The following is a 16,578-nucleotide window of genomic DNA, read 5'->3' as shown; positions in this document are numbered from 1 at the left end:
GGCTGGGCCCAGGTCATTGGCTAGTATGCATAGCCATTGACCCTTTGTCTTTTTAAAATCATATGTCTAGCTTCTGAGTCTAGATGAAAGACAATATGTTTCACTGAACAAGCATCTGATAGTTTTTTTCACAGCAGAGACTGTGGGAGCTAATAGGCAACATTCTTTTGTAATCACTGGGTAGAGATCAGAGTTTGAAATAAAATACTATCAAAGTGTTGGACCAAAACAAAAAACAAAAAAAAGAAATGTTTTCATGGACTAAAATGAAAACATGAAAGGAAAAAAAAGGAAGAGAAGAATGAGAAAGGCAAAAAAAAGATGGGAGGGAAGAGAGAAGGAACCGTATATTTCAAAGTATTTTCCAAATATTACAAATTGAAGTTAACTCTCTCTGAAATATAGTTTTCCAAAATTAATGGATGCTAACATATGGTATCTTGGCTAAAATAATTTGTATCTCTAATGAATCCTCTGGATTTATTTCTATTGACTTCAACTTGGAGAACATAAGGTTTTAATAAGGATGTTACTGCCATCTTGTGGCAAGGTTCAGCATTGCAACTTTACACACACACACACACACACACACACACACACACACACACACAAGCATTTTTATTCCTTAGTAATGAATTAAGAACTTGAGAGGACTGGGTTATAGTTCAATGGTAGAGCACTTGACTAGAATAGTGGAAGACCATAGGTTAAATCCCCACCACCGAAAAAATACAAAAAAAAAAAAAAAAAAAAAAGAACCTTAAAGCTGGAAGCCATAGTGCATGCCTGTAATCCTGGTGACTCCAGAGACTGAGGCAGGAGGATCTCAATTTGAGTCCAGCAACTTAGTGAGACTGTCTCAAAGTAAAAAACAAAAAGAGCTAAGGATGTAGCTCAGTGGTAGAGTGCCCCAGGGTTCAATCCCTAGTATCAAAAAAATAAATAAATAAAATTTTAAAGGAACTTTAGAAATCACCCAATCTGCCGGGTCCCAAGTGCTCAGGATGGATCACTAGTTCAAAGCCAGCCTAAGCAAAAGCAAGGCACTAAGAAACTCAGTGAGACCCTGTCAAAATAGGGCTGGGGATGTGGCTCAGTGGCCGAGTGCCCCTGAGTTCAATTCCAACCACACACACACAAAAAAAGAAAGAAATCATCCAGTCTTTCTCCAGTTCCATCATCTTTCAGTGAAGGTTCTAGAAGCTTATATCACACTCCATGGTCTCATTCTTCACTTGTAGCCAAATTCCCAATATTCCTTAGGTAACAATAACTTTTGTAAAATAACTGGCTCTCCAAAGCTACTTGCCCTGGCATGTACTATCCGTACCAGAGCATGCTTATGAGACTCAATTTGATATCAAATATACTCCAGGTAACTCAAATGTGAAGCCACAGTTGTTATTGCTGGTGCTGTTGTTGTTTTATACCCACAGCATTTAGTATGTATGGCAGTTTCCCCTGTTAACTCATTCAGAAGTATATATTAAGCCAGACTTGGGAGCCTGAGACAGGAGAACTCCAAGTTCAAGGCCAGCCTGAGAAATTTAACAAGACCCTCAGCAACTTAGGAAGACACTGTTGAAATAATAAAAAAAAAGTGTCTATCAAGGACATACTATGGGGCTGGGGATATAGCTCAGTTGGTAGAGTACTTGTCTTGTGTGTACATAGCCCTGGGTTCAAACCCCAGCACCACAAAAAAAAAAAAAAAAAAAAAAAAACTACTATGGCCAGGCATGGTGGCACATGCCTATAATCCCAGCTGCTTCGGAGGCCAAGGAAGGAGGATCACAAAATCAAAGCCAACCTCAACAATTTAGTGAGACCCTAAGCAATTCAGTGAGACCCTGTCTCTAAATAAAATACCAAAAAAGGGCTGGGGATGTGGCTCAGCGATTGAGAGCCCCTGGATTCAATCCCAAGTACCAAAAAAAAAAAAACAAAGAAAAAACGAAAAGAACCTACTATGTGCAAAACCCTGCACTAGTAGTACTTGGGATTCTAGAGAGAGGAGGAAAACCCCCACCTCTCATGGAGCTACATTCTAGAAAAGGAAGGCAAACAATAAGCCAACAAGTAAATATAGTATGTCAGATGGTGTTAAGTACTACCAAGAGGAATAAAATAGAAAAGAAGGATCTTCGAGAGAGACCTCATATGAATAGAAACCTGAAGGAGATAGCAGAGAAATCTCCATGAGCATGTGAGAAGGGAGGGTGAATAGAGACCTTATAAAACCTTTAAGAAATTCAAGGTCTTTCAAAACTATACTGATGAGAACATACCCCACAGCCCCAATTCCAGTGATCAACTAGAAATATTGTATGCTCTCTTTCAAAACAAAATAATGAGGATTTGGGGAGGGAAGGTCTCATCAGGGAAATACTTTGGAGTGGGATTTCCCTTGAGGTTAAAATTTTTCTTCAACTCTCTTGGCAGTGTTTTTTTTTTTTTTTTTTTTCCTTAATCAGACCTATAAAGAAAGCATGCAAAATATGACTCAAGAAATATAGAAGTCACACTGGTCAAAGAGTCATGAAAGGCAGGTGCTCTGAGATTCTGAATACTTGGTTTGCCTGATTTGATTTCTAAAAAATGCTAAAGATTTTCCAGAGAGACTTGGGAGCCCCGTGCAATAGGCTAGACTGAACCTCCTAGGACATCTCTCCCTCTGCAGGACGGTTCCACTCCAGGACTGCCAGACTCCTCCACAGTTCTGCAACTCTGTGCATGTGAGTCTAAAAGGGTGGAAAGCAATGTGAAAACATGCTCCATTCAAGATAAGCCCACAAACTAATTTTGGAGCTTAAAGATTCTCTGTTGTGTTGTCCAAGTAAGTGTTCATTTAATCAGTCTCTTTTCTCCATTTTCTTCCTCAACTCTTACCCAAAGGAATTAAGTTCCTTCTTCACTGATGAGGAATTTCTTTTGTGTTGAAATGAAATAAAAAATCTTTACATTATTTTCTTTTGTTTTTTCCTTTTTATCAGGGAGCAATAAAGGACAGAGTTGGTCAACCATAAAATCAGAGAGAATATGAGGAGATTCTTTGTTGTGAAAACACAAAAGCCAGATTTACAACCTTCCCTTTCTCCTGTGAAGAGGACACTGAGTACCTTTCCTAAAGCAAATTCATTTTTGTTTAATCTTTAGTAAAGAACTAGAATCTATTTTGTGGATTAGATAAAATCTGTCTAAACCATCACCACCTTTTTTTTTTTTTTTTTTTGGTACTGTGATTGAAGCCTAGAACTGTTTTTATTTTTAATTTTGAGACTGAGTCTTACTCACATTGTCCTTGAACTTGAAATCCTCCTGCCTCAGCCTCCAGAATCAATAGGATTAAAGGTGTGGGCCATCTCACCCAGCTAAGCCATCCCAAATTCTATGCATATCCTCTACTGTGCCCTAGCTGTACCAGGACATATAACTGTGAATGAATGGTAACATCAGGAAAATCTTTCCAGAAACAGATTTTGATTGAGTCTTATCCCAAGGATAAATAGGAGTCCTTTGATCCCAGCATGTCCAACACATCACTGAACCAATCTTTGTTCCTCATCTTCACAATTTCATAATTATTTCCTAGTAGCACAGACCCTGAAGGTCACTGTGGAAATCCAAACAAAGTTTCAAATTGCTGGTTAAAGGCTTGCCTTCTTTTGAGCCTCTCCAAATGGAAATGCACTTCAGGAGAAGTGTTCACATCAAATGAGCTTGAACTGGGGCAGGGGCACATAGAAAACAGCTCATCCTATGAGCCCATAATGCCAAAGAGGTCCATGGAAGGTGTCCTGGTCCCTCCCTGTCTTTCCCTTCTCCACCCATCCCTAGGGTTTCCAGGATAATTATCTTTTTTAAAATGCCCTATTTAGCCAGGCACAGTGTTGTACACCTGTAATCCCAGTGACTCTAGAGGCTAAAGCAGAAGGATTACAAGTTGAAAGCTAGCCTTAGCAATTTAGCAAGACCCTAAGCAACTTTCAAAAGACCCTCTCTCAAAATAAAAAGAGCTAGGGATGTGGCTCAGTGGTTAAACATTCCTAGGTTAAATCCCCAGTACAAATATATATATTCTCTAACTTCAGTGGGCTTCTATCTTCAGATCCTTTTTATAGTGAATGTTTTTTGTGTGCCTCAGTGATTTGGAGTTATTTGGATTCTGACCATTTTGCAAATGATTTCAGCGACACTATATACAGTAAAACTTGGGAAATTTAAAAATATTTGGGTACACATACTAAAATTCTTTTTTTGTTGGCAAAAGGCACATTAACATTTCCTGTGGACCTTGAAGAGCCAGGTATATTTAGCATCATTATTGTTATTAGCTCTTAAATTTTAATATATGAGTTAAGCTATTTTAGAGAATAATAAAGACACAATTTACTTGGAGATAACTCTGATGACAATTAAATGCTTGAGTACATTAATAGTCACGTGTTATTTATAATTAATCCATTACAATTTTAATTGTTTTCTGAAAAATACCCATTTAAATTACAAAGATACTTTATAGTTAAATGACAGATGAATGTATCTCAAACCCAGTGTGGAGGTAAAATCTTTATCAAATAAGCTACTTAACAGAAGTAATAAAATAAACATATTTCTTCCCTCTAGTTTCCTTGTAACCTGGTTCAGATACTTGAAAATCTTTAAAGTTCTTTAAACAGTCACTATGTAGACTGAAATATATGTACATGTTATACACAAAACATCAAGTCATGTATTAATCAATGCTTTCATAATAAACAATAAAAACTCCTCTGTAATATCATATTTTTGAAAATCCAATCCCAAACCAATGGACCATATAAATCAATTAGTAAATCTAAATGATATTCTGAAAACAATAAAAAACCTGATTGGCCCTTGGAGTTTGTTATAATGAAACTAGACCCACATTTCATAATGTCTAACCCTTGCCCTAAAACATCCAGCCAGGTGGGTGCAAGGATTAGACAAACAAGATCAGCAGAAAACACTGTATCTGATCAGTAGGATTTGGCAACATCCACTCAATCAGCCATTCAGTAATTCAGAAAATACTTACTTATCACATTTACTGTGATAGATGAGGTGATTAAAGGGGGAGATGAATAAGAAATTGGACAATGGCAATATAATATGATGCATGCTCTGTACAAGCATAGTCCTCGGTAATCAGGAAAGGTTTCTGTAAGGTGAGGATCCCCAAACTGAATCCTGAAGGAAGAGTAAGGACTACCTAGATGAAGGGAGCAGAAAAGGTAAGCATGCACAGGTTCCAAGTTAGAACATACTTCTCTGACAGCCCTGGGAGTCCCATGCATCCCTAATACTAAGAAGGAATTACAAGGGGTGTAATAGGGTAGAAAACAAGGACCACATAATGAATATCTGTGCATGTTCTGATGATGAAATGTGACTTTAACTGAGGAATATGGAAACATCCCAATAATGGCAATGGAGGAAGAAAGTAGATGCAGGGTGTGTGTTCCAAACCCCTCTGCATCTACCTTAGCTTCCCTTCATTGAAATCCCTTTTGATTGAAATTTTTTGTCATCTCATATTATTTACATGTTCCTCTCTTCCTTGGTCTGCCAAATCTTGCTTCTCAGGGTCTCTTGATGGACATGAGCTTCCATATGTCTAGGAAATTAACCAGTCTCTGGAAGTTTTCTCCTATAACATAAGCCTGAAAACCTAATGGTGACATCAACTTTTCTTCTTAAAAATGTGTTTACATAAGTCCATTCCTCTTCTCATTTCTAGGTGTTATTTATCTGATAAAGGTATCTTCTGTGACATTTCCCATGTCTGACTTCACCATTCATCTTAGCAGACTGCAAAAAAACATGAGAAGGAACAAAAACACATCGCTGGACACCACAGTGACAGATTTCATTATCCTGGGCTTGCCTCATCCCCCAAATCTAAGAACCCTCCTCTTCCTGGTCTTCTTCATCATTTACATCCTGACCCAGCTGGGGAACCTGCTCATTCTGCTCACGGTGTGGGCTGACCCGAAGCTCCATGCACGTCCCATGTACATTCTTCTGGGAGTGCTCTCATTCCTGGACATGTGGCTCTCTTCCGTCATAGTTCCAAGACTTATTTTGGATTTTACTCCTGCTAGCAAGTCTATCCCATTTGGTGGCTGTGTGGCTCAGCTTTATTTCTTTCACTTCCTGGGCAGCACTCAGTGCTTCCTCTACACCTTGATGGCCTATGACAGATACCTGGCAATATGCCAGCCCCTGCGCTACCCACAGCTCATGAATGGCAGGTTATGCACCATCCTTGTGTCTGGAGCTTGGGTGGCTGGCTCCATCCATGGCTCTATACAGGTCACCTTGACCTTCCGCCTGCCCTACTGTGGGCCCAACCAGATAGATTACTTTATCTGTGACATCCCAGCAGTGTTGAGACTGGCCTGTGCTGACACCACTGTCAATGAACTTGTGACCTTTGTGGACATTGGGGTAGTGGCCGCCAGTTGCTTCATGCTGATCCTGCTCTCCTATGCCAACATAGTCCATGCCATCCTCAAGATTCGCACCGCTGATGGGAGGCGTCGGGCCTTCTCCACCTGTGGCTCCCACCTAACTGTGGTCACAGTCTACTATGTCCCCTGTATTTTCATCTACCTTCGGGCTGGTTCCAAGAGCCCCCTGGATGGAGCAGTGGCTGTGTTTTACACCGTGGTCACTCCACTACTGAACCCCCTCATCTACACCCTGAGGAACCAGGAAGTGAAGTCTGCTCTGAAGAGGATAACAGCAGGTCGAGGGACTGTGAATGAAAATAAGTAGCTACAAGCTCAGGAACCACCATGTCACCATCACTACACTGTTTTCAGCTGTTGCTGCATGTGACAAATGTTTAATAAACAGTTCATGACTTAAATTGAATTTACTTCTGATTGAAAGAAACTTAGGAACACTTTGGGTCTGTAATCCTTTCATCACATGAAATTGTCTCAAATTGTTTTATATTATTTACTTAGAAATAAACTCATACATTACTTCTACCATCTCTTACTACCTTGTGAAATGAGAAAATGCCTTATTAAAGGCCAAACAATAGAATGTGTCAATGTCTTAGGAGGCATATTATACCAGAATATTTGAAGGAAAAAAAGTAGTGCAATGCCACTCAATTCTCTTTTTTTATTCTTTTTGTCCTTAAGCCTAGACCCATGTTTCTTTGCTTGCCCATGGTATGAATATTCCGAAGTACTTAAATTTGAAAATTCTGGATCATTTATGTTTCCTTCCTGTTCCTCCCCTCCCTATGAGCTAACAGCAAATTCTGTCTCTTCTACCTTTAACATGTCTCTCTTGATTCCTAACTAGTCTTGTCTTTTTCCCCTTCATTTACACTAAAATCAATACTACCCTTCTGAAACACAGAATCTCTGAAACCCGAACTCTCCAGTGAATGAAGATTAAAGTCAGACTTCTTAACCTGGAGTTCAACATCCACTACAACCTGGATCCTACATGGCTTTTCTTCTAAGACATCTCCAGCCACCTTCACTGATTTATCGCCATTCCTTGAGTCTGCCCTGAGCTTGCTTGATGCTCTTTTGCTTCCTCTACATTGAATATACTTTTTTCCTCTCCCTATTGACCAAGTGAAGGTTTTTAATTCCTTTGGATCCATATCAAACACTTTCCCATTAATCTTACCAGACAAGACTTAGCTCCTCTTCCTTTGTGTTTCCATAGCTCTTTATTATAATCCTTGTCACAGCCTCTCATGAATCACAATTAAGAATTCTTCTCTCTTTCCACCCCAGTAGATTCTTATAGGTCATATAGCATTCATCATGTTTGTGTCTGCTCCACCTCTCTAAAAACTAGGAACAGATATAGAAATCAGTGTTTATTGCTGAATTGAAACAGCACTGGGAATGTTCCCTAAAATGCATTATAAACAAAATAAAGTCATTTTTTCAGTTATCCCTGTTACCTGTCCTGGTCACACCATAACATTCAAAAGAAACTGGAAGATTCAAGTACATGTCAGTCTAAGAGCAAATATGGATAGTTCCTCGGTGAATAATAAAAACATGGTAAAAGCATTTTTTTTTAATTTGCTGATGTATTTTTCACTTCTTTGGACGTGTGGTGTCATGTTGGCCCATTTTAATCATGAAATGAAAACAAAGAGGCTTGGGATATAGCTTAATGGTAGACATGTGGTTAGCAGATGCAAGGCCTTGGGTACCACCCCCAGTACCACCAAAAAAAAGGAAGGAAGGAAGGAAGGGAGGAAGGAAGGAAGGAAGATTAAAATATGGAAAGACTTGAAATTAACAAAATTCAAAAATATATCAATATAAGAATCACATTATGCTATAAAAATAATATATAATATATATTATATAAATTATATTATATATATAATATATAACATGGGGCTGGGATTGTGGCTCAGCTGTAGAGCGCTCACCTAACACCGGCGGGACCCGGGTTTGATCCTCAGCAACACATAAAAATAAAGGCATTGTGTTGTGTTCATCTACACCTAAAAAATAAATATTAAAAAAAGTAATAATATTAGGAAGAATGCATACTATTGGAGAAGATAAGCAAAGCAATACAGTATCCACAATAATTTGCTAAGCTTGAAACAGCTAAGTCATTGAAAATCTCCGAGTGGACATTTGGAAATTATCATTTTAAATGGAACCTCGAAGACATTGACAGGTCAGACCTTTCATGAGTCTCTTAGGCCAGTGTGCCATATTGATGTGAGAAAAGATAAGATATTGAGATAATATGTAAGTTAATCCACAAAATGTAACTCCTCAGGGTTATACACGTGAATGCCAAGTTCATCAGTTAAAAAAAAAAAAAAAAACTGATCCTGATGTTGTGTAACAGAGCTGTTAGTAAGAATTCATCTACTTCCACATGAAGAAAGGTACAAGTCAAACTATGAAACCAACTCAAATTCTGAAACAATGTAAACAAAAACCAGGCTGCCCCTGAGCTATGTCTGTTTGCTATCATAAAACCTGGGACCCTTCATTTCAACAGTATGGTTCCTGAGATCTACTCCCATCTCCTCTTCCACAACCCTTTTCTTCTTCGTCCTTTATTCCATCCACTTTAGGATAATTTCATTTCATCTAAAGGAGCTCATTAAACCAATTAGTAATAAATATGAAAGATTAGTGGTTCATTTAATTTCCCATGGTATTTGGCCATCAATCTAGATGGTCGGTCAAAGAGGATTTTACTTCAGTAACTTCGAGTTTTAATGAGTTAACTCAGCTACCTGGTGAACTATTCAGTTTATCTGTTCACTTTAGAAAAGAAAGAGTACTTTTTTTTTTTCATTACTGAGAATTGAACCCAGAGCCTCACATATGCTAGGCAAGTGCTCTGCCAGTGAGCTACATCTTCTGCCCTGTTAACAGAATCTTGATTCTGCCATCAACTAGTTATGTGTCCTTGGTCACACAGCCGAACCCTGGTTGCTTTATACATAAAATAGATTCAATAAGATTTACTTAACAGTATTTTTAAGAGCATTGAATGAAATAGCTGCTGTAAAGTTCTTAAAACATGATAGACATTTAGTAAATGATTGCTAAAATCATTATTCTCATTATCATTATTGAGAATTTAAAGGAGGATCTGTGTTAAGAGACAAACAAGAGATTGCAAAAAGTGTGGACACAGGAAATATTTTGTGATGAAGAGCCCACCGTTTCCTCCAGAGGAGGGAGTGAAATACCAGAGGATGAATAACTGTTCTGCTCACAGCCCGATTGTACTAAGGCAATGGGATAAGTTGCTGAGAGACCAAAAAAGACAGCCAGAGACGGCATGTGAGACATAGGTTTATTGAAAACTACTGTGGGAAAGGTCCAGTAGCAACAGGCTGGAGAAAAAGCACTCTGTCCCTCATGGTGCTTCATCCAGTTGGTAGCTGGCTAGATGAGCACTTATCTTCTCCACAGTGTCTGTTCCACACCAGTTACCTCAGAGAGTAGGGTTTTATAATTTAAGTTTGCTTTGTGCCATTGTATGAGCAGTATTCCAAGGAACTTAATGAACACGGAAGATAGCACTGCTTGCCCAGTTTTCAGTGCATAAGAGAGAAAAAATCAGTGACTTTCAAGATAATCCTACCTGGACACTCTGGTACAGGCCTGCTTACTTTGTTCTCTTGAGCTTGCCAGGCGCTTAGGAATGGAAGTGTTGTTTCAGAGTCCTGGTGTTTGACTGTCCTTTTTTCCCAAGAATGACACCATGATCAAAAAATGAGACACATGGAGAGCTCATCATAACAGTAACAGAACCACAGAGAGCCTTTGCATGTTCACAGAGCACTAGGAGCATCTACTGATGCTGCTTCTGGGAGACAGTGACCCAGCTCTAAGCAACTTCCAGTTCCTGGAATTTTGTAATCTCCCAAAAGACTGGCCTTAATTATCTGAGGATCTTCAACATGTAGTTAAGAGCCTTCTATTCTTTTTTAAAAAATATTTTTTTAGTTGTAGATGGACACAATACCTTTGTTTTGCTTGTTTCTTTCTTTTTTTTTTTTTTTTAATGTGGTGCCGCAGATCGAATCCAGTGCCTCACACATGCTAGGCAAGCGCTCTACCACTGAACCACTACCCCAGCCCCCAAGTCTTCTGTTCTTTATATTCATATTTATCTCTCAGAGGGAAAAACCCTCATATTTAAGTATCCTTAATACAGCTTTATTAAAATATCTACTAACCTGAGAAGACCAGCATGGCCTTGAGAAAGGATTTGTTCATTTGCAGATATTCTCCAAGGAACATAAAGGCAAAAAGTGAGAGAGAAAAAAAAAAGTCCTTAATGTTTCTTAGTTGCCCAATGATCTGACCATGAATTTCATATGCCTCAATTTAACTTGGACTCAATGTTTTTTTTTTTCTTTCTTTTTTTTTTTTTTTTTTTTTTGTTGTTGTTGTTGTACTGGGAATTGAACCCAGAAGTACTGAGATGCATCCCAAGCCCTTATATGAAATTTTATATTGAGACAGGGTCTTGCTAAATTGCTGACACTGGCCTCAAACTTGCAATCCTCCTTCCTCAGCCTCCAGAGGTTCCTGGACTATAGGTGTGCACCACCACACAGCCCATTTTTGTTTTCTAGAGAACAGCAAGTGAAAGGTATAAGAGAAGCCTAGGATGAAAGACAGAAATTCTGACATTAGTAACCACCTGTCCCTCATCTGCCACAGCATCCCATACAGAACTCAGCCATTTTTGGTCCCTTGCACAATAAGCTCAGGTGATATTCAACTCTGGGGTTTACTCTAATTTATCTTTTAAGACCATAATTTTCCAACTTCATTGCATTTACAATCATTTAGGAACCTTTTTTATTTAAATAGTAGTGCCCAGGTTCCACTATCCAAGGTTCTGATCTAATTGATCTGAGCTGGGACTTAGGTAAAAGGATTTTAAAAGGAGATTCTTTTTCAATATTTATTTTTTAGTTGTAGTTGGACACAATATCCTTATTTTATTTATTTATTTTTATGTGATGCTGAGGATCAAACCCAGAGCCTCGCACATGCTAGGCGAGCACTCTATTGCTGAGCCATAATCCCAGCCCTTTAAAAAGAGATTCTAATATGAATTAGAAACAATTTCTTAAGAGTATCTGACAGGCTCCAGGAGAATCTTATTTTCCAAATGAAGTTCTGGTTATCAAGGAGAAAAGCATGTCTGCTTTGCAAGTTAATCTACAACCGTAGAAGATCAGATCCCCAGATCCTTTGCAGTCCCCAACGTAAATTATCTGGACTTTTAAGTGTAATCTTTTTTCTTCCAGTACTGCCTATCAACAAATCACAAAATGCTAGGCTCCGTGGCACATGCCTGTAATCCCAGTAGCTCGGGAGCTGAAGCAGGAGGATCACGAGTTCAAAGCCAGCCTCAGCAATGGCAAGGCACTAAGCAACTCGGTGAGACCCTGTCTTTAAATAAAATACAAAATAAGGCTGGGAATGTGGCTCAGTGGTTGAATGCAGTCAATCCCCAGTACCCAAAAAAATAAATAAATCACAAAATGGACACAGGCCTCCCTTAATCAGTACTGATATCCAAACTAGGTGTCTATCTAGAAAAGAAAGTTTGGAATTCTTCCTAATCCCTTCTGAAGTTCATAGGAAAATACAACAACAGAAATCAGGTGACACTTGATTACAGAATTTTTTTCTTTAACTCAGAGGCACTCAACCACTGAGCCACATCCCCAGCCCAATTTTGTATTTTATTTAGAGACAGGGTCTCACTGAGTTATTTAGCTTCTTCCCGTTGCTGAGGCTGGCTTTGAACTCGTGATCCTCCTGTCTCAGCATCCTCAGCCACTGGGATTACAGGTGCATGCCACTGCGCCCAGCTCTCCTGAGGTATTTATAAAACAGTGAAGAACACAACCCAGAGATGAAATGTAGTTGTTATGGTTTTGATATTAGGTGTGCCCCCAAAAGTTCATGTGTTAGGCAATGCAGGTAGGTTCGGAATTGAAATGATTTAGATTATAAGAGTTGCAACCTCATCAGTGGCTTAATCCATTTGATGGATTAATAATTTAAATCGACTGCCAGGTAGTAACTGTAGGCAAATGCGGCATGGCTCGAGGAAGTAGGCCACTGGGGACATACCTTGGATATGTCTTGTCCCTGTTTTCCTTCTCTGCTTTCCAGCTGCAATGAGCTGAGCAGTCTTCTTCTGCCACACCCTTCCACCATGATGTTCTGCCATCATTTGGGTCCAGAGCAATGGTGCTAGCTGACCATGGACTGAACCCCTGAAACCACATCCCCCAAATAAACTTTCCCTCCTCTAAATTGTTCTTGTCAGATATTTTGGTCACAGTGACAAAAAGCTGAATAACACAGTAGTCTTCTTGAGAAGAACATTTCCACAATTGTTATTCTGGTTATTTTCCTGGGGAACTGGAACTAAAGACAGACTGTCACAGTGAGAGCATGCCCCTAACATCTAAGTATCAGCATGACTATAGAAGCTCCACAGACACCAAAGAATAGAAAAATAAATGGACAAGGGGATGCTCCACCTTGCCCACACTGAGGGACAGAGACAGGCGCAAAGGTCCTAAGGGAGATATTCACCACCAAGTACTCAAGAGAATAAGGCCCAAAGATGTTCAAAAAGCAAAGCTTTATTCAAACATTTTAGAAGATACTTGGATCAGATGTCCTCCAAATGCCTTCCAAGCCTGAGAACCTTTTAATCTCTAAGACATTTTCTGAACACTTTTTCTTAAGACGTTTTCTTAAGACATTTTTTTTTCTTAAGACATTTTCTGTTTGCCTGGATTCAAACTTAGAAATGTTTGATTACCAAATCCAAATGCAGCTACAGCTCTTTGAATATGACTGTTGAACCCCTACGCAAAGAAAAGACCACCAACTCCAATTTTAAATCAAATTAAAGCAAGCTTGTGTTTGTGTACACAAGGATAGCTGATCAGCAGCTGTCTCTCCTAACATGGGTTAAAGATCAGCACCCCAGTTCTCCAGGAATAAGGTTTTATAGGACAAAAAGTTGCAAAGGTGGGGTGTCTTGAGAACTTACAGCTAACAGAATTTTGACAAGCATAATACAAAGGTAGATAGTAGGTTAATGATTTATATGGCATGATATTTCAAGGTAGGGAATAAATTCAGATCCCATCATCAGAATTTATGAGGCACCACTGAGGTTTCAGAGAGGGTTGTTATCTGGTCAGGGAAAGCCAGGCATGGGTGGGTTCAAGGCATGGGCAGGAATTCCAAACAAGTTTAGAAATCACAGTAATTTACAGTAACTTTTCATGACCTTGTGACAAGATGACTCCCAATCTTAAGATGGAATTAGGCTGGGTTCATCAATGACAGCTGAGCTGAGTTCCCAGTTTGACCAACAGTAATTTTAAAAATGTTGGTTTTTGCCTATTGGCAATAGCTCTAACATCTATCATCAAACCTTATTTCAGGTGGAAATAGAAAAATTTGCTGGGTAATATAGAGGAGAGAATACGAGCAAATATAGGAAGTATCAAAGACTGATTGTCTTTGTTTTTATAAACCCTATGGTAGAAAAACATGTGGTTTAGAAACCAAAGTCTTCATGGGAAAATAGATAGAGAAACAAGGTCAGAATAAACCTATTAACGTCTTTACTAATACCCAATACCAAAAAAAAAAAAAAAGTCCTTCTGTAAACGCTTCATTGTGACTAAATTAAATACAAAGATAGCATACAAAGGAATGAGAACATCAATAACTTACCTGTCTTCAAATTTAAGAAATTTGATATTGTATAATTATTTGCATTTACCACTTACTCTTTGCAAGAATATTTTAGATATTTCTACTCTTTGCTAGAATATTTTTAGATTCTCCTCAAAGTTTCAGTGAAGGGCTCAAATTTTTTCATTAATTTTCCTTACAATACCATGTATATGGTCATTTGTTTCAGTGTTAGATTCTCCACTCAAAATTATTGGTATTTTTCTGAATTTATGTGGAGTCTCATAATGAACCACATATATTTGAATAATTCAAAAGACTGAAGCTGGTCTTGGTGAAACATGCCTGTAATGCCAGAGACTTGGGAGGCTGAGGCAGGACGATCACAAATTCAAAGCCAGCCTCAGCAATTTAGCAAGGCCCTAAGCAACTTAGTGAGATTCTGTCCCAAATAAAATAAAAAATAAAACAGGCTAGGGTTGTCGCTCAATGGTTAAGCAGCCCAGGTTCAATCCTCAGTACCAAAAAAAATAAAAATAAAAATCTTTGGATTACTTGACTTATAGTCAGGTAATCATCCAGTGTTATATATTCCTTACTAGCTTGTGACTGATTTATATTATAAACTTTAAAACAAGCACATGACATCAGCAACAGCATTGCTTGCATGTACCTCAGCTCTTTTTCTCTTAAAAACAATAAAGTCAGTTCTGAGGGTGAAGTATTTTCAAAGGCACATTTGCTAAAAAGTCCCCTATATTTTCAAAGGTATATTTGCTAACAAGTCTACTCATTCTCTGTTTTCACTATAACATAAGCAATATGAGTATAGTGATTGTTTATTCACTGATTACTGATTCACCCTACCAACTGAAAGACTGCCTAGCACATCTTAGGTTCTCAATAAAAAAATTGTTCAGACAAAAATATCCATTTCATTTTCTTTGCTAGTTCTTAACACTTAAGCACTCTTATTAATTCCAAAAAGATTGATTCAAAATTAGCTAATAGAAGAAATTAACCCCCAAAACTAAGGGAAAAAACTATATAAAATTAAATATATATACTAAGATACAGAAAAAGAGGAATATCTATAGAAGATACTCTGCTCTTCCTTTTATGGACAGAATATATAGGTAATGTCAAGAAAGCTTCACACACTTTGGAATAGCATACATGAATATCATTCAGAAAAAGAAAATCTTCAAACTGAATGGTATATTTTACTGCCTTCCATGCCCATCATGCAGTGCTTTCTCGGGAATTTCCTGCTGGCCTCCTTCCTCCCCACTGAATACCCTCCATTCAAGACTCACTCTCCTATTCCACAGGCAGGAGGTCTCCTTGTCTTCCTCATCCTGTCAGTCCACCACCTCCACCGCCTCCAACCTGCTGGGTAAATCCACCATAATGTTAAATGGTACCCAAATAACCCCTCAGAGAATCACAAAAATGAAGATAAATTTGACAGAATTAAATGAATTCTTTTCAAGCTCAGAAATTTACATTTACTTCACACATTTCAGAATTTCATAAGGGTAAATGAATATAGAATAGAGCTCATCATTGAATAAATAAAGGCACTCACCAAGAAATCCCTCCCTTAAATAAAGAGCTTCCTCCAAAGCCAATTCTGTCTTTCATCCTTAAGATCACAGAACAGCCAGACATGGTGGCACATACCTGTAATCCCAGAACTCAGAAGGCTGAGACAGGAGGATCACAAGTTTGAGTCTTGCCTCAGCAACTTATCAAGACATAGTCTCAAAATACTAAAGGGGAGTAGGAGAGGGGACAAGGGGTAGGAAAGATGGTGAAATGAGATGGACATCGTACCTAGGTACATGTATGATTGCACAAATGATATGACCCTACTTTGAGTACAACCAGAGAAGTCAAAAATTGTGCTCCATTTGTATACAATGAATCAAAGAGCATTTTGCTGTCATGTATAATTGATTAAAACAAATAAATAAATTTTTTTAAACAGGGGGAAGGGGCTGGGGTTGTGAGCTGAGCACAGTGGCACTTATCTATAATTACAGCAGCTCAGGAGGCTGAGGAAGGAGAATCACAAGTTCAAAGCTTTCTTTGGCAAAAGTGAGGCGCTAAACAACTCAGTGAGACCCTGTCTCTAAATAAAATACAAAAATAGGTCTGCAGATGTGGCTCAGTGGTCAAGTGCCCCTGAGTTCAATCCCTGATACCCAAAAATTAAGAAATAAAAATAAAATAAAAAAGGCTAGGGATGTAGCTCAGTGAGTACCCCTAGGCTTATCCCCAGTACTGAAAAAAAAAAAATAATAATAAAACAAGTTATTGGAGGTAC

General features: G+C 38.5%; 1 protein-coding gene across 1 annotated transcript; it reads left to right on the top strand.

The window, feature by feature from the left end:
• Positions 1-5,844: 5,844 nt before the first annotated feature.
• On the top strand, positions 5,845-6,801 carry LOC114079416 (olfactory receptor 10G2). Its single transcript, XM_027920660.2, has one exon. The coding sequence runs from the start codon at positions 5,845-5,847 to the stop codon at positions 6,799-6,801; it is 957 nt and encodes a 318-aa protein (XP_027776461.2).
• Positions 6,802-16,578: the final 9,777 nt, after the last annotated feature.

The sequence above is a fragment of the Marmota flaviventris genome, chromosome 2 (genome assembly GCF_047511675.1).
Source record: "Marmota flaviventris isolate mMarFla1 chromosome 2, mMarFla1.hap1, whole genome shotgun sequence".
In the NCBI taxonomy this organism is placed as follows: domain Eukaryota; kingdom Metazoa; phylum Chordata; class Mammalia; order Rodentia; family Sciuridae; genus Marmota; species Marmota flaviventris.
This window is presented reverse-complemented; position numbering and strand designations above follow the sequence as displayed.